General features: G+C 37.1%; 1 protein-coding gene across 6 annotated transcripts in view; it reads right to left on the bottom strand.

Moving 5' to 3' along the window:
• Nucleotides 1–6,673: 6,673 nt before the first annotated feature.
• Nucleotides 6,674–19,918, bottom strand: part of zbtb43 (zinc finger and BTB domain containing 43) — a 17,683-nt gene continuing 4,438 nt past the window's right edge. For all 6 annotated transcript variants that reach the window (XM_043720225.1, XM_043720226.1, XM_043720231.1 and 3 more), the window contains one exon: nt 6,674–16,401. In XM_043720225.1, the coding sequence (XP_043576160.1) occupies nt 14,965–16,401 (1,437 nt within the window). In that variant the 3' untranslated portion in view covers nt 6,674–14,964. The remainder of the gene's footprint in view (nt 16,402–19,918) is intronic.

Here is a 19,918-nt window from a genome sequence, read left to right as displayed (position 1 = left end):
TAATCTTCTACCCTTTTACGTAATACTTCATATTGTTACTTCATATTGTTACTACAGGTAGTTCCCCTATAATGTGGTAGTTGTGTTCCAGTGCAACACCATGTTATAGAAAATGACACAATATAAATAATGGGTCCCTTGGGATAAACAGGGTTGCAGCGCACCACCAAAAATATCAGCAAAAATTGGAACAACAATAGTAGTTAATCTAACAATTGCACAATCTAAACATATCTTTAAATCATATGTTTTAATGAAATAATACAGTACATTTAACACTAAAATCACTGAATACAGCACTGTACCTTTCATGAAGCTCTTCCCAGAAAGTCAGTCAGCTCGCGCACTATGTGATGCTGACACAGATGTCAAGTCGTCCTCAATTCTCTCCCCCAGTTTGAAATAAAGTTCTTTCCAAACGTAGACTACAATTCCCAGTTTCAAACCAAGTTTCAAGACTGACAAAGCTGGTTGCATTCCTCTTTTAGCAGTACACACTGAATTTTAATTTTGCAGACAAAAGATCCTGTGGCTGGGTTTTGCTGTTCAGCTAGTGCTAGGAATGGAATCATGTAGCAATGAACTGGAGTTCACTTTCTAAAGAAACGTCCGCAATTCACCAATCACATTACAACCAAATCGCGTTTAATAAGTGCATGTTATAGGAGAACTATCTATATTTAAATGATTACCTAGTGCCCTCCTTGAACAACTTCCAGGCATTTCAGACACCAACCATTTGCTGTGTGAATATTTTTTCCTCACCTCACATTTGCTCCTTTTGCAAAGCACTTTAAACCTATGTAGTCTGGTTCTTGATCCACTTAGCAATGGAAACAGGTTTTCCCTACTTGCTCTCTCTCAACCCTTGTGATTTTGATTACTGCTATCAGACCTCTTAGCCTTCTCTTTTCTAAGGAAGAGTCTTAACCTTTCCAATCTTTCCTCATAACTGAAATGCTTCATCTCTATAACCATGCTTGTAAACTTCATCTGCACTCTCTCCAATGTGTTCACATCCTTACTCAAATGTAGCACCCAAACCTATACACAACTCTCCAGGTGAAGTCGAACTAATGTCACATTGAATTTTAGCATAAAATCCCTGCTTTTGAATGATGCCCCAATGAATGAAGCCTAGAATCCTGTATGCTACTGCTCCTCTGATATTGCCTGAACTGCTGTGCTCTTCCAGCACGACAAATCCAGAATCTGGTTTCCAGCATCTGCAGTCATTGTTTTTACCTGTATGCTTGATTAACTGCTCTCTCCACTTATCTTGCCACCTTTAACAAATTATACACCCAGGCCTCTCTACTCCTGCAAACCACATTGAATAACACACTATTTTGTATTGTCTCTTAAACATTTTCTGTACTAAAATTTATCATCTCAACTTTCCCACATTGAACTTAACCTGCCACCTAACTACCCACTCTGCCAACTTAATGCCCTTTCAGTTTACAATGCTTCCAAGTTTGGTGTCATTTGCAAATTTTGCAATTGATTCCTGCACACCTATATCAATACTATATCAAATCAGAAAAATAAAGGGTCCCACTACTGATCCCTGGGGAAGTCCACTGCAAAACAGTCCTATCTTTCTTATCCGTCATCCAATTTTGTATCCACATTGTTAGTATCCCTTTCATTGCATCAGCCGTAACTTTTTTCACAAGTGTGGCACTATATTGTACCAAGCAAATATTTAAACACACCATGAAAAGAACCCATGCTGGCATTTCTGAATTAGCTGATATCTTGCCTTTTGAGTATTAAGTCCTATCCCTAACAATTGCTTCTACAAGTTGCCCCATCACCGAAGGTAAAGTGACTGGTTTGCAGAGGTTATCCCTGTTACCCTTTTTGAATAAGGGTATAAAAAGCTTCATGTGTGAGATGGCATGAATATTGGCAGGCTTTTTACTTTCAATATCAAGTAAAAAAGTACAGTATGGTCTTCAGATTAAAAGCTGCAAATGAAACTGGAGCAGTGTAAATTTCCATGATTCTCAAAAGCTACATTTACATTTTTTGTTCTGGCCATAAGCCCAGTTACACTTGTGTGGACTGTTTCTCCATGTGGTGTGTAACCATATTCATCCTAATATCAGGTGTTACTCCCAGGATTCATAACTTTACTTTATGATAGTTTTGACAAAGTATTAAATAACATGCTAGATTAATCTCAGTTGATATTTCCATGGTTTTACACTACAGTATCTTGTATTGACAGGCATCTAATTCTTTCCAATATTTCATCTCGTTTGTTTTATTAGTGTTTTACTTAAATCTAGTTTTCATAAATAAACAACTTTGTGACAGACAGAACTTTGCAAAAATTTAATATTTCCAACCTTCAGACCCAACACTGAATAGATAAAAACCCCTTCCAAATCAACATTATATTTAAAAAATCACTTGCCACATTTAACGCGGTTACTCTGATATAAAAATTATTGAAGGTATAAGTATTTCATGCAGGCATATTTTATTTCATTCAAGTGCTTCATACTCAATACAGAGCAAGAAATGTGGTATTTTATGTACAAAGAGTCAGAATTATTAACCTTGGAAATGATAAATGTTAAACCTTGTCTCCACTTATTTCTATACATTAGTGTGGAATTATTTTTGTACAATAAATACATCTATCAGCAGTAGTTTTCTAACATTTTTGGTTGAAGAAAACCATTTCAAATAGATTATAAATATATATCTTTCTTCCACCCACAGTATTAAAATAAACTTACAATATGAATATGATGCCTGTAATGAATACTTTAATAATGCTTTTCAAAAGCCAGTTACTTTCTTCCTTGCACTCTCAATGTTCTCACTGATTCCAGTTTTGCTAGCACTCCTTCATGCCATATGTGGTTAAAATGCTGCCTCAATGACAAAACAGTCACTTCCACCTCACCTCTGGAGTACAGCTCTTTCATCCATGTTTGGAACAAAGCTCTAATTAAGTCAAAGCTGAAATGCATTGGCAGAATCCAAACTAAACATCAGCAAATAAGTACTATTTAATAGCACTGTCAGTAACCGCTTCTATCACTTGTTGGTGATCGAGTGTCGACTGAAAGGGCAGTAGTTAGATAGGATGAATTTGTCCTGCTCTTCCTGCACAGACATACTTGCGCAATTTTCCACAATGTCAGGCAGATGACATTATTTTCAGGAACAGCTTCCTTTTAGACATGGCTAATACTGGACTATAAGTCTAAATTAATCTTAAGAACTATTGCTGGTATGTTGTCAGGACCCATAACTTTTACTATATTCAGTGTCTTCAGCTGTTTATTGATACCCTGTGGGGTGAACTGAATTGGTTGAAAATGGCATCTGTTATCCTGGGACCAGGAAGAGACCAAGAATAGATCATCCACTTGGCACATCAGACTGAAGATAAATGTAAATACTTCAACCTTGTATTTTGTACTGGTATACTGGGCTCCTCCATCATTGAAGATGTGGATATTTGTGAATTTTACACTTCCTGTGAGTTGTTTTAATTGTCAATCATCATTCACAACTGGATGTGCAGAATCACTGATCTGAGATCTGATCTGTTGGTTGCAGGATCACTTAGCCCTGTCTATTGCATGCTGCTTCCACTGTGTAGTATGAGTACAACTGTGTTGTAGCTTCACTAGGTTGACACCTCGTGTTAAGTATGCTTGGTGCTGCTCCTGGCAAGCCCTCCTGCATTCTTCAGCAAACCAATGTTGATTCCCTGACACGATGGTAATGGTAGAGTAGGGGATATGCTAGGCCATGAGGTTGCTAATTATGGTTGAATACAATTCTGCTGCTGTGTTGACCGTGACTCATGGATGCTCAGTTTTGAGTTGCTAGAGCTGTTTGAAGTCTTTTCCATTTGGAAACACAGAAAATAGGAGCAAAAGGAGACCATTAGGCCCATTGAACTTGCTCTACCATTCAAAATGAACATGACTGAACCTTTGTCTCAATGTCATAGTCTCCTTTTCTCCCCATACTCATGATCCTCAGTGACTTGATCACTTACGTAGCAGAAAATTCTAAGGGTCCACCAACCTGTGAGAAAACAAATTTCTCCTGATCTCAATCCTAAATGGTCTGACCAGTATCTTGAGACCATGAACTCTTGTTCTAGACACTCAAAGTCCAGTTTGTCTAGTTCTCTTATAACTTTTTTAGATTTCAAATGAGATCTCCCTTACATCTTTGAAACTCCAGTGAATATAGATCTAGTTGACCCAATCGCTTCTCATATGTCAATCTTGACATCCCAGGAATCATTGTTGAAGAGTGCGGTGCTGGAAAAGCACAGCCGGTCAGGCAGCATCCAAGGATCTGGAGAATCGGCATTTCGAGCATAAGCCCTTCATCAGGAATAAGGCTTGTGGCCCAAGGGGGCGGAGAGATAAATGGAAGGGGGTGGGGCTGGGGGGGAGGGGGGGTAAGGTAGCTGGGTATGCGATAGGTAGATGAAGGTGGGGGTGAAGACGAAGGGTCGGAGAGGAGGGTGGAACGGATAGGTGGGAAAAAAGATGGACAGGTAGGACAGAAGTTGGTAGGTGTGTGTGTGGGGGGGAGTTGGTGCAGGTTTTTGCACTTCTCAGCACCTTCCCCTGCCACCGCAAGAAGGGCAAAACCTGCACCCACACCGATCTCTGTCTAAGGCCCCAAAGGATCATTCCACATCCGACCTTTATCTTCCGCGTTTGGACCCTCCAACCACATGGGATCAATGTGGACTTCACCAGTTTCCTCATTTCCCCTCCCGCTACCTTATCCCAGATACAACCTTCCAACTGGACACTGCCCACTTAAACTGTCCTACCTGTCCACCTTCCTTCCCACCTATCTGCTCCACCCTCCTCTCTGACCTTCACCCCCACCTTCATAGGGCTTATGCTCGAAATGTTGATTCTCCTGATCCTAGGATGCTGCCTGACCAGTTATGCTTTTCCAGTACCACACTCCTCGATGCAGTCCACACTTTCTCCATCCCAGTAATCAGTCTGGTGAACATTTGCCACTCCCTGAATGGCAAGTACATATTTTCTTTTGTAAGACCAAAACTGCACACATTACTCAGGTGTAGCTTCACTAAGGCCCTGTGCAGCTCAAAAACACATCCTTCTGTACTCAAATCATCTTGCAATGAAGCGCAAAGTACCTTTTGCCCTCTTAACTGCTTCCTACTCCTGCTGCTTGCTACACCTGAATGTTTGCTTTCAATGATCATTAGTCCTTTTGTATATCAACATTTCCCAATATATTACATAATACTGATATTCGGTTTTTCCTATATAAATGGATTACTTCACACTTATCCACATTATACTGTATGTCATGTATTTGGCCACTGTCAACTTCTCTAAATTGTTTCAAAGCCTCTTTACTTCCACCTCACCAATCACTATTTCTCTTAGTGTCATAAGCAAACTTGGAAATATTACATTTGCTTCCCTCAAATGTAAATTGTGTGTGTGTACCAGAATAGTTGGTTCCCAAGCAGATACCTGTAGTACTCCATTAGAACCATTCTCCATGAAAAATACCCATTCATTCCTGTTTCTATTCGCTAATCAATTTTCATTCCATCTCTGTTAATTATTCCCATGTGCTTTATTTTTGCCCACTAGCCTCTTACGTGGAACTTTAACAGTTTTCTGAAAATCCAATACACCACATCACCTTATCTATTCTACAAGTTATATCCTCAAAAAACTCCAATAGTTTTGTCAAACATGATTTCCCTTTCATAAGTCCATACTGACTTTGTCTCATTCTGTTGATATTTTAAAATGTTTTGTTATCACATCCTTTATAATACTTCTATCATTTTACATAATACTGAGTTATGGTCTATAACTCCAATTTTCTCCCTTTTTTAAAATTAAAAATAGTGGAGTTACTTCTGCCCCCTTCCAATCTGTAGAACTATTCCCAGAATCTAGAGAATTTTGAAACATGGCAAACAACACATTCACTATCTCTATGCCCACCTCCTTTAGTATTCAGGAATGTAAATTATCAAGCCTTGGGGATTTATCCAATAGGTTTTTTAAAAAAAAACAATAATAATTTCCATAAATTCCTTATATTCAATAGATCCTTGTTTCCCAACCATTTCTGTGAAGTTATTTGTGTCTTCTGCAAAAGTAAATGCTTAATTGTTCTACTATTTCCTTGATCTCTGTTTTAAAAAAATTCTCAAGGTCAAGGACCAGGCTCGCAGGAAAGTAGTCTGACACAGAACAAACAGCCAAGAGGCGAGTCTGCTAGAATATAAGTGTTTTATTCCCCGCAGCGTCGCCACAACCAGGTCTCGTACTTACAACGGGTCTGGTTTATACTCACTCTACGTGTTACCGGAACTGGGAGCCGTCAGTTCTCGTAGAGCGGTTGCCAACAACCCACGCTCGGCGGTTAAACGCAACCCCGGAGCAGACTCTACCGAACTGGAGACTTTTCCAGCTGATATACTCTTTTCGAGATCTAAACATTCATGTGAACAGCAGAGCAAGGCTGAAAAACACATTCCATTCTGGTCACATACAGATAAGAAGATTCACACGGGAAGGTGTGTAATAAGATTCACACGGGACTAAGCGACACCTTCCATTTTCGGTTAGATTCACACATGTATTGGGACACAATTTTAACCCTTTCACCACATTCCACTGCTTGGCCCAATACATGTGTTACATTATGATTCACACATGTATTGGGACATAATTTTACACCACAATCTCCCATAAGCGATTCTGCCATTTCAGACTGTATGGGACCGACCTTTATCTTCATTAATCTTTTTCTTTTTACATATTTTTAGAAGCTTTTACAGTCTATTTCTATGTGCTCTGCAAATTTACTGTCACACACTATTTTTCTCCTCTTAATCAATCTCTTGGTCCTCATTTGCTGAATCCTAAACTGCTCTCAGTTCTCAGGCTTGCTACTTTTTCCAGAAACTTTAACTGACTCTCTTTAGATCTAATAATCAATCTACTACAACCAACTCTTGCCTCATCTTCATAGTTTCCTTGTTTAGATTTAGGACCCAAGGTTTAGATTGGACTTCTTTAACTTTCTATCCCAATGAGAATCACATTATGGTCATTCTTCACTGAAAGGCTTTGTACAGCAAGATTATTAGTTAATCCCTTCTCATTGAACAATACCAAATCTAAAATAGCTGTATCCCACATTGGTTCTTCAGCATACTGACTTAAAAAACTCTTGAACCAATGATGTAGCTAACAAAAAAAGTAGAATCCTGCATGCAGAATTTTAAGAGCTAGCAATTTATCATGTTTTGTTGCTAATGTGATTAATCCAGTCTACAAATAGATTAAAATCATCAATGATTACTGTAGCCCCTTTGTAACATGCACTGCTAATTTACTGTTTAAAGTTGCTCCTTAGCTTATCATTACAGTTTGGAGGCCTATAGACAACATCCATTAGTGTTTTCTGCCCCTTGTTGATTCTTGGTTCCACCAAGACTGATTCTGCATCTATGATTTCCAAGCCAATATTATTTATCACCATTGTTGATTTCAACTATTACTGACAACGCTAGCCTTCCTTTCCTTTTTTACCTACCCTTCCTAATACTGAATATCCGTGGATATTCTAGTCATCCTGCAGCCATATGTCTAACTATTTATGTTGTTAATTCATATATCTTATTGCAATTTCTCCATGTACTCAGATACAGTACCATTAGGTGCATAGCTAACATTATTACACATCTTTTTTGTACTATGGCTTTATTTGCTGCTAACCTCCTTTCCTCTGCCTTCCATATTTGCTTTCTAATCTTCCACCTTTTACTTCTATCCCGGTTTCCATTTCTTGTGTTTCCCAGCTCAGGTTCACATCCTCTTGCTATTCTAGTTTAAACTCTTACCCCAGTTCTAGTGAACGCCCCTACAAGGATACCATTCCTGCTCCTGCTGGGGTGTAATACATCCAGTTTGAAGAGGTTTCATCTTCCCTAGAATCAGTCCCAATGTTGCCGGAATATAAATCCTCTTCCTGTACCATTTCTTCAGCCTCATATTCAACCGTCCATTTTTCTGTCCTTGGTTTCTTTAGCACGTGACATTGAGAATAATCCTGAGTTATTATCTGAGGTCCAGCCATTGATTTCCTAGCTTGCCACATTTCATTTGCAGGATTCCACTCTCTTTTTAGCGATGTCATGGGTACTGATGTACACCTTGACCTTTAGCTGTTCACCCTCCCACTTCAGAATGTTCTGCAGTCACTCATTCAAATCTTTGACCTGGCATCAGACAGACAACAGACCATTCTGATGCCATGTCTGCAGCCAAATAAACATCTATCTGTTCCCTTTACAATAGACTTCCTTATCACTATTACTTTCAACTTTTTTGTTTGTACCCCTTCCACCCCTCATCCATGCAGCCATTTGTGGTGTTACAGCCTTGGTCTCTCAGGGAAATCCAGAGAGAACCATCTCCCCCAGTAGTATCCCCAATGAAAATATCTATTCAAGGGGGATCTGGATCCAGGGTACTACCTACCTAGTGTTTTTTACTGTTTGGTGCTCACCCATTAACTTTCTGCCCATTTACTCTGTACCTGTATTGTGATAGCCACACTCTGCAGCTATCCACAAATATCTCAGTCTTGTGGATGCTCCAGCAAATACAATCACTGGTCCAGCTTCAAAACATGGGTTTTGAGTAGCTGCTGCACAGTCATCCTGACTTCCCACATCACACAGGAGAGTATTCCACCGAGCTAAACTACCCTGCTTTAACATTATCCCCCTTTAAGTTCACTTCCTCTAGTTTAACAAATGTCAAATACATATTAGAGAACTTATCTTAATACTATTACTTTAAACACTACTTAATCTAACCCAAAGACCAGATTTCTTTTCAATTCAAATTGAAATTCAAAGTCCTGTTATTTTGGGGAAAAAAAGTGGAACAAGCAAACAAGCAAATCATCCAAGTCCGTTTACATTTATTATACTCTATGTAGTGATACAAACAGTCACAGTTTCTTCTATGAGAAGAAGTTAATACTCACAGCATTGGCACTTGAAATAAACAAGCCATATACTGTTTACTTATCAGAATATAAAGAGAAGATTAAACCACAAAAAGAAAAAAATAGATTCACATAATAGCTGACATTATTGTGGTTAGTTTCAGTGTAAATTCACATTGACAGCACTTTTTAAATAACATTAGACAAAACATGAACACTTGTGATATAACAGTTAATAAACAACTTTGATATCAATTGTTCAGAAAGAATGACCATTTATATTTGAAAACCTAACGACATAGGTTAAACAAACACAGAATATCATGTAGTGACCCACTTGATTTTAAAACTAGATTTGAAGACAATATCAATTTGATGCTTCTTTTTTAAATATTTTTCTGATACACACTGGTATTGGAGCACTGCAATATTTCAAAAAATATTGCAGTGTTTGCCTTGCATTTTGCTAGAAAGGTCAAATGACAAGATGCATTATGTGTCAAAATTTTCTAAACGCACAGCTTCTTTACTTTTTAAAAAAAAATGGTAGTCTCATTGCTAAACATATTTTGAAATTTTATTTTCTAAAGGAAGGAATTTAAGGAAGGAGCTAAATAGGCTTTTCAAAGGCTTCATTTTCTCCTTCCAAAACAGGCACCGAATTAATAGCATTATGATTTATAGGTTGAAGAAAATTGCGAAGGAAACAAAGTAGTTTTAAGGCCAATTATATAAACATTACTATTCATAACATTATACCAGAGAGAGCAAAACTACACAGATCTCCTGATTCATCATACAGATAAGGAAAAATTGCATTCTTGTTGCTTGACCTTTCAAATCATTCAAAAATGCTGTTTATCTACTCAAATTGAGGCTCTGTGCTATATATATTTTGTAATAGCTAATAAAAATAAAGAACCAGGATCTAGAACTAAAGATGCAATATGAAACAAAAGCCTAATTAATCACCTTATATTCAATGATTATATTGTCACAAATAGCATAGTACACAAGCAACAATCACACAATAGTACATTCTGAGCATTTTGCTATACAGTACCTTAATTCGGCATCATGGTTATTCCCTTAGTCATTCATAATGACTTAAGCTCAGTACCAGAAATGTGCTTGATGTGCATGGTACTTTTTGTGGATATCTGAACTTATGACTTTCAAAGCTTAGCCGTGTTAACACATAGATAACAATACTTTGACACAATGGGAAACCTGACAAACTAATGATGTGCAATAGAGAGGAATTCTTAAATTCACTGAAATTCCACTTGGCATCAAAAAATCTATAGTAAATACATTTCACACAACCTAAGTTTGTTGCAGCTAGCACTTGAAACGTTTACATCTGATATTTGGTAGCATTACAACATAGAGTTTTACATAGCCTTTACATAGACAGGATAACTGCCTGAAACTCACTGTATGGAGTTATACTGAATATTTATCACAGAAAAGGTCACATTTTTGAAGTTATAATACGAGAATGTCTTTCAAAAGATGAGCAAGTCAATTATTGCAACTACTGTAATTCACTGATCAAATGCTTCAAAGTATATTTCTGCAATAAGTCTTTTGTTAGTAACCAGTCAATTATGCCTTGGAAAACAATAACTGCTTTAACTCATCATTTTTATTATATATAAAAAGTCTAAAATCAATTATATTATTCTATGATATAATAAACTATCAATTTCAAAATCTGAAACTAAAATTCTGTAATCTAATAAAATAATCAGTGCACATTTACTTACCACCTTTATTACACTTAATTTTAGATTATTTCAAATAAAGATGAAAATGGCTAATGGGAGAAATGATGGAACAGTAATGGATTCAAAATACTATTTTGAAGTTGTTAACAAGTTTTAGTTGAAACGTAGTCACTTATTATTCCATGTTGCCTATAGTATTTCCAAACCAGTTTTTCCCAATGTTACTGTCATATTACACAAAGGTATTGCTCCCGTAATATATGCATTGTGATGGCAGCAATGGCATTTGCAAAGCCAGTATAAAATGATAACATACTATGATCAGTGACAGCAATAAAACCTTTTTCAGGAACAGAGAACATGCAGGTATTTTGGGGTGATGGGGAATCAAATTTTATTCCATTTGTCGTAAAAATTCATCAAAGGATATCAGAAACATACAGAGTATCAATCAAATAAGGACTATATCTTAAATAAGACAATGCCACAAAATTAGCTTTGTGCAATTAGGTGCAGGTTGTCATAACGAAGAAACTGTTTGTTGCAAAACAGTTTAGTTACCTGTAATACATCCACATAGAATCATTAAAGTTCAAATGTGAAGCAGAGTATTCAGTGTTGTATATAAGTGCTATTTCCCTAAGCCAAAATAAATACTTTCATTCCATTTCCCTGGTCTTGCTGTACTGACTGCTATTTAGTCTGCGAAGACAGTATATTGAAGGTTGGGAAGTGGGCTTGGAGTAAGAAACGGGGTTGGGCAGGGGGGAGAGAGAGAGAGAGAGAGAGAGAGAGAGAGAGAGAGATACACAGGGAGAGAGATAGAAAGAAACTGAGTCACTGATTGAATATGCAAAGATTTACCAAGTGTCAAATTTGTACTTTCTCATAATGAACACTAAGTAAAGATAATCTGTTGGAAGCTTTCAGTAAAATACAATAGCAAGTAAGTGATTATAAAAGTTGTTTTGAGCTGGTCTATTGGAAACCGGTTTAAAATGAGAATGAATTAAGTCTAATAATATTAAATCACTTAGCCATGCACTACCGACAACAAAAATCCACTATCCCTCATGAACTGTATATTTTTAAAATGGCACTTTACAAATCATTACTAGACTAATTTAATGTTCACAAATAAATTATTAAAATATATAAATGAATCAAAAGCTACTAAATGGTGGGATATAAACTGTGTTGACATTTTGTTCTCAGTCCTTTTTCAAAAAAAAAAGTTAAATCATGCAAGTGTGTATGATTCTGACATGGACTATTTTGTGGAGAAAGTGTTGAATAAGCTCAAATAGCCCATTACAGTGTACCTTTTATTTTATTTCAGAATTAACTTGTTACTAGAAAAGGACACGCAATGGAATTCAAAGATTAAACATCACTTCGATCTCCCTCTAATCGTCAAGGCACAAACAGATCCCTTCTCCCTCTCTCCCCATACCAATCAAATTGTCCACAATGTTTGATAAATCCTGCTGGTACTGGAAAGGCAGACTCCGGTCATTCATATCACTAATTCTTTATGTGATCCTATGTATGTAATTACGAAATCAGCCATTACAAGTTTCAATACTTGAGGCTGAGCAACAAACCTTAACTGAAATACAATGGAATAGACTTTAAACTTGCTACTTGGCCAAGAGCCTGATATTCCAGGTTGGCTATCTGTTAGGGAAACTGCCTGATTTTCATATCCATTCAAACCAACAGCAGAGAAAATTGGCTACCCAACCCCTGTTCAAAAAAATCAGCTAATCTGCAGTGTCAATTTTATGCCCAGATTAAAATCTATGACAAGTTTATAATTTAGATTACCTACCTATTTCACCTTCAAGTTTACCATTCAACTTAAGATACAGCTGTGATTCACAAAGGTTGCAGTTTTAAAAAGCAAATCAGTTTAGATTCTTGATAATGGGAAAAAAATTATAGTCAACAAGTCCTTCCCTTCTTATGGCACACACTACTTAACAAAACCCAGAAAATCTGGGCAAAATTAGAAATCTTCAAAACTGTATTCGGACATTTCTAAAGTTTGGACAGTTTACAATTCTGCAACTTGTCAGCAGAGAATACTGGTAAGCTTGCTGCTGCTTATCCATTTGGTCAATGTCAACCAACTCTCACTGAAAACCTATGTTTCCACATCCCACCAATGAATCAACCTAGCTGATCCATTAACAACATTCTAAAATTCCAAGCTCAGACATCAGATTAATATCTGCTTTCAAACTCACAGCAACGTGTTTCAGAGCCAAACTATCTAGTGACTCAACTTACAGAGGATGAATGGATATGAATACACAAGTAGCAGTCCTCTATGGGTACCACTTGCAAATACAGAAATCCTCAGTATCCACAAAATCATGAATCGCAAACTCACCACCAAAAAATAAGTTCACAAAAATCAACACAGTGGACAAAAATCATGTTTTCTGCTATATCTCAACATATTTTTAATGTTCTCCGGTGAATTCCATCATCTGCAGGGGTTCTCGGGTACAAAACCCTCATGGATACAGAGGAATGCCTGTATTGAGATTTTCTGGAAAAGGTATAAAAACTGTAGCAGACTGGAAGCACTATATTTGCAATAATATATATTGATCACATCACTTCAGGGTCAAGGTGGTTTATAGCTAACTATTGCTACATTTATTACAAATTAAAATTCAACTGTTTGCAGTCTTTTGTAATCTAAAATCCCAAAGTACAAGTATTTCATACCAAGATTGCATTTAGTCCTCCAGCCTAATTACGGTAATGTTAATCACTGAATGGATGTGTAATTGTCAAGTGTTTCATTCAGACAGAACATCGCTGGCCATTTTCAAGAAAACAACTAACTTTAGATACTTTCCTATGCATGTTTACAAGATATTGATTAACTACTGATTGGACCAAAAAGCTGTTCTATTGAATCCTGCATTCTCAGCTTTGGTTGCTGGAAAGCAATCTTTTGTCTCACTTGTTTATTCCTATCCTCTTTCCTCCAAAAACTGTTTGTCTTATTATTGGGTCACAGTTTCAAGGGCCTATGTCTGTATGAGCAATGTTTAATTGAAAGGAAACTTCTACTTACCAGACTAATAATTGATTATTTAAACCACCAATAAGATAGTCATTATCCAATACTTGTGTTCAATATTTACTGTGCCAAAGATATAACAACTGCAAATATATACAGTATATAAATAAAAAATACCTATCAACCGACTATCTTCATTACTGTCAATCTCCTGTATGTTTAGTTATATAAAGCCGATATCAACTGTGACAAGTATGAAGTACGCACTGCTACTGTGTCAAATATTCCAATATTATTCAAAGCTTTTCATGAACTGTTGTTCTCATCATCCAACATCTCAAACAAGTCTTGTTGAAAGTTCAGAAGCTTTCATGTAATTTGAATTTCTATGCTGTCTGCAAACTAACCTGTGGCCTACTCATACAGATCACATTTAGAACTAATTAACACCAGAGGTCTGAGTTTACCACTTACCACTAAATCATAAAACCCAGGTATAATTTTGTTGTTCAGAATTAGGTTCAACAACAGAGCAATTTAAGTGTAATTGCAATGACAGTACCCTTTTCAACCTTCAAGTACAACATTCTAGATTGGTTACAGAAAAGGAGACCATTCGGCCTGTCATGTCCACACAGACCCTTTGCAAGAGCAAATGATTGTAGACAATTTTCACTTTTACGTTTAATCACTTGCATGAAAACCAAAGTCACTTTAAGCTGCTACCTCAATCCTCTGTTACAAAGAATTGCCTTTGTTAGTTGAACAGCATTTCTACACATAATACTTCCAGTCTAAATTTAACAGTATTGGTGTGCAAATGCAGCATACAACATATTAGCAAAATACCATTCAAAGTCTATTCTTGGTTTTGCTTTTCCTTCTTTCCATTCAGTTTTATATGTAAGGCTCAACTCTTCATTTCGATTCGCCAAAGATCACAATTGTGCAATACTTAAGTGTAACGTGACTGGAAAAATGTTTTGGTCAAATAAGTGTTGTTATGGCACCAACACAGTTCAACTGATGCCCAGGCTGTCACTACTGAGACTGTTGATTTTCTACTGGATATGAGAACACCACTAAATGAGTCAAAAGCACTTCAAATGTCTTCACTACATAAAGTACCTTATATCATTCAATGAGCCAGTTGGCCCATTTGCTTTGTCAGCGAACATCAGGTACCTGATACAGCTTAGTGCATGATGTCACATGACGATGAAAACTGTCTCGCCACATGAATTTCTTACTGCAGATGTGGCACTCATACGGTTTAATGCCAGTGTGGATCTTCATGTGGCCAACAAGATGGTGCTTCATTTTAAATTTCTTACCACAAACACCACAGCCGTAAGGCCGAAGACCTAGATGCATGCTCATGTGCCGATCTCGCTGACTCTTGTGAGTAAAATTTTTGCCACATTGACAAGGGTAAAGTTTGTAAACAACAGCTGTAAAACCAGAGTGCGAGGTCTTTTCGCTGACACCCGTTCCTAGTTCAGCTTCAACACCATAGCCTGGCAATCGATTCACTTGCATTTCAGCTGCCATTAAAGGGTCCTGATGGTGCGCACTGACATTTATCTCTCCCCGGTCAGATGAAAATTCATCCAGTGATGAACCATAGTAATCAACCTGTTCATCATAAGAACTACGTTCATGACCATCTTTAAAAATCTCCTGGGTTTTGGCAGCAACAACATTAAAGCTGTCATCAATGCTGGAAGATTGGATCACTGGTTCAGCCTGAGTAAGATTTTCTGATTCAGAGATACGTTGCTCTTCAGCAGTAGGGCATGATGTTCCATCACCATAGTCCTCTTCAAATTTCTCTTGCTTCACATAAACCCACTGCTTGTGAGGCATTATACTAGGTCGACTATAGATTGGCCTGGTATATGGATACTCTATAGTATCGCTTGCTCCTTCCTCACCATCCTGACTGCTCATTTCTGCACTTAAATGATCATGTTCCCCAGAGGAATTGCTAGGCAGGTTGTCATGATCCATTAATTGGGGTGGTGACATGTCATCCTCTTTGGGGCTGTCTTCGCCATTTTCAGCCTTTGAATCCCCATTCACACTTCTATGAAACTCAGGGTGCCCCACAGCCCCAAGTTCTGAAGGTTCTACCGAACCATTGAAATTGCTGCTGCTAGGTGACTGATGATCATTCAAATGATTAGACTTCTGGCAATGAACTGCTGGGCACACTTTTAAAAGTTCTGTACACTTATCTACAACATGCCACATTTGAAGAAAGCTTGCCACTGTTAAGTAACTAACAATGTCAGTGGCTGGCAGTACAAGTTTTCCTGTGTAGCAAAACAACAAAACATTTTCAAATGCCTTTGGATTCATTACATCTGGTAGAAGGATTCGATTACTGTTCTTCAGTAGTACCTGATCACAAAAATAAGGTGAAGTGGCAGCGAGGACAGCCCTATGGGCTCTGAATAAATGGCCCTGAACTTGAATAGCAATGTCACATAACTGTCCCTCTTGACGCTGTTGGTTTAACTTCTGTAGTAGAGTATTTGTAAAATTTGGAAATTCCACATGAAAAAAATTAGTTGCTAGCTCCATCGTGGATGAAAGCATGTACTGTTCAAAACATAAGACAATAAATATGTTAAACATGATTTTTGGAAACTGTTAATGTAATGCTGATACTCAAAAAAGGTCAGTCTTAGCCTCAGAAACCTTTTGTTAAACAATTGCTCTCAAAGCAAAACAGCCATATGAAGGTCAGAAATAAAGCCTCAAAGTATTACAAGCAGGGTGGTTGTACATGGTTATTTTTTGAACTGGAGGCCTGTGACAAGTGCTGTGCCACAAGGATCAGTGCTGGTTCCAATGCTTTTTCTTCATTTACATAAATTCTTTGGATACAAATATAGAAGGCATGGTTAGTAAGTTTGCAGGTGACACCAAAATTGTTGGTGTAGTGAACAGTGAAGAATGTTATCTCAGAGTATAATAGGATCTTGATCAGATGCGCCAAGGAGGTTTAATTTACATAAATATGAGGTGTCGCATTTGGGGACGACAAACCAGGGCAAGACTTATACATTTAATGGTTAGGCCCAGGGAATGTTGCCAAATAAAGAGACATAGAAGTGTAGGTGCACCATTTCTTGAAAGTGAAGTCGCAGGTACACAGGGTGATGGAGAACACATTTATCATGCTTGCCTTCATTAGACAGTGTATGGAGTATAGGAATTTGTCATGTCATGTTGTGGCTGTTCAAAACACTGATGAGGCCATTCTTAGAATGCAGCATTCAATTCTGGTTTCTCTGCTATTGGAAAGTTGTTGTTAAACTTGAAAGAGTTCAGAAAAGATTCACAAGGATGTTGCTGGGATTGGAGGGTTTGAACGATAGGAAGAAGCTGAATAGGCCGGTGCATTTTTTCCTGGAGTATTGGAAGCTGAGGGATGACCTTATACAGGTTAATAAAATCATGAGGGGCATGGATAGGGTGACTAGCCAAGGTCGTCTTCCCAGGTAAGAGGGCGAAAACTAGAGGTCAAAGATTTAAAGTGAAAGGGGAAAGATTTGAAAGGGATCCGAGGGGCAACCTTTTCACGCAGAGGGTGGTGCATGCATGGAATGAGTTGCCAGAGGAGGTGGTGGATGTGGGTACAACTATAGAATTTAAAAGGCATCTGGAAGGCTACATAAATAGGAAGGGTTGAAAGGGATATGGACCAAATACTAGCAAATGGGACAAGGTCAGTTTCGGATATCTGGTCGGCACGGACGAGTTGGACTGAAGGGTCTGTTTCTGTGCTGCATAAACTCATGACTCTATGACACAAATCAAATCCAAGATCTTTTCTCTTAGCTTTGAAGATCACGTTTAGGCTGACTTCTTCCCATTGAAGACATTTAATAGTGACAGAGCTAAAAGTGGTAGGGTTGGGGTTAGAACTCCATAAATGAGAATAAACAGTGACAAATTATATAATGCACTGAAATAATTAAAACATGCATAATTATAATTTGTTTTTTAAATTAAGGATATATGCATTCAACAATCAGGAAACTCAACAAATGGAAAGATTTATGATCTGTCTACATACACACTCAAACCACATTCACACTTATAAAGGCTTCACCTCATTGATACTGCTATGATATTTAAACCAATTTCCAGATTAAAAAAGTGATAGTGCACCATTTTATTGGGTGTATGTTAAAGTATTTGTTTTTGTTATTTCCAGAACAAAGTACATTTTAATGTTAAAAAAATAGAGTTGTTGGTATTTAAGAATTGGAAGTATTAGGTTCTCATTTGAACAATGAACCTTAAAGCAGTTAGATATTTGTTTACAACAATTATTTGTTTACAGCAATTATTTTAAATCCAATGATATCAGATTGACCCAGTGTTAAATAAACGCTGTTAAAATAATTAATTTTTAATTAAAGATACGTATTCCATCCCACCCAAATCTGTCTCATGCATGTAGAAATGCAATGTCATGAACACTATTTTCCATTTCAAAATGCATTTCCCAATTATTTATTTTTAAATTCTGATTTTACTTTCACATTTCTTACGTAATTTTATAGATAGCATTAGAATTCATAGGTCAGTCAAAATGCTGGCAGATTCAAATCTCCCTAAGGCAAAATAAAATGCTAATTGCATACAGTTACTTACACTTGAAATTATTTGTACAAATTATATTCAATTCTTAATGCAAAGAACCCTGAACCTCCACTTTTATGGACTGTAAGGCAAATATGCCAGTAAGGAATTAGTTCCAGTGAGGAGAAACATCTAAATTTACCATTGTAGTTTAATTTGGAAATAAAACATTGGTTTGAATTTTGATCTGAAATAGGGCTGCAGTTAGACGGTTTCAAATCTAGAGTTTTGACTATGGAAATACTCATACAGATGAACATGTAAAATAATGCCAAGTGACAGTTTTGTACATCTTTAGGGCAGGACTGCAGTTTTGATGAGCTGGCTGACAATCTTAATATAACTGTCATGTAGTACATAACATGTTTCAAAATTCACAACACTTTTTTTTCCAGATTTAAAATGATATGGATGAAAATTCTTATTTGCAGAACTGAGTCATGTTGAATACATCTAATATAAATTTATGATTATGTTTCTTAATTCTTGGTCTTATTCATTTCATGATATTAGTTTAATGGCCCAAAAAAATCCAGGAAGCTGAAGTAGTTTACCTTGTCATATTCTGACAAGCTGAAAGCAATAAAAGTTAAAACCAAATACATTTCCTCCCCTTCCGATGTTCCAAAATTACTGCTCCATCAATTTTATCCGAGTCCATTCTTCCTCACCACAAGTCCTGGTTTTTCTTCCCTAGCATCTTCCCATTCAAATGCATGAACTGCAACATCCATCCTTTCAATTCCTCCATTTCCACTCTTTTTGCCCAAACACACTTTCCAGATTTACTCGTACAACACATTATGCAGTAATGTACTCTCCTCTACGATGGGGAGACAAAATGCAGATTAGATGATCACTTTGCTGAACAGCTCTGTTCTGTCCACTTACCTGACATGGAGCATCTAGCTACTTGTCACTATAACTTACTGTCCCATTTCACTTTGATGTCTCACTGCTTGGGCTCCTACACTGTTCTAATGGAGATGGAGTTGGGGAAATGCAGTTCATTTATCTAATAAGCTTAAAAATATGGATAATTTGGACACCAGGTTATGTGCCAGAATCACTCGGGATGGAAAACATCTGAGTTGGAGTGTGGGATCAGGATAACTATCAGTATATGACTGATGGACAGTTCATACACTGGGTATCTACCTGCACTTCTGTCTTGTCTCAGCCCATAGCACCTAAAATTTGCAAAGATGTGTCCCTAACCTTCCAATATTCGGCTATAAACATTTATACTTTCTCCAGATTTATCTTTAGTTCCATTAACCTTTTTGGTCTCATTTTGGTCCCTTCTACCATTTCATAACTTGAACCAAAATATTAACCCCATTTCTTTCCACAAATGCTTCTTAATTTGCTCAGTATTTCCAGCATTTTCATATTAATTTAAAATTAAAATTTGCCTTCATCTAGCTACCATTAACTTTATTAACTGACGTAAAGAAGAATT

The sequence above is a fragment of the Chiloscyllium plagiosum genome, chromosome 30 (assembly GCF_004010195.1).
Source record: "Chiloscyllium plagiosum isolate BGI_BamShark_2017 chromosome 30, ASM401019v2, whole genome shotgun sequence".
NCBI lineage: Eukaryota > Metazoa > Chordata > Chondrichthyes > Orectolobiformes > Hemiscylliidae > Chiloscyllium > Chiloscyllium plagiosum.
Note: the sequence above shows the minus strand (reverse complement) of the source record. Positions and strands in the feature narration are given on the sequence as shown.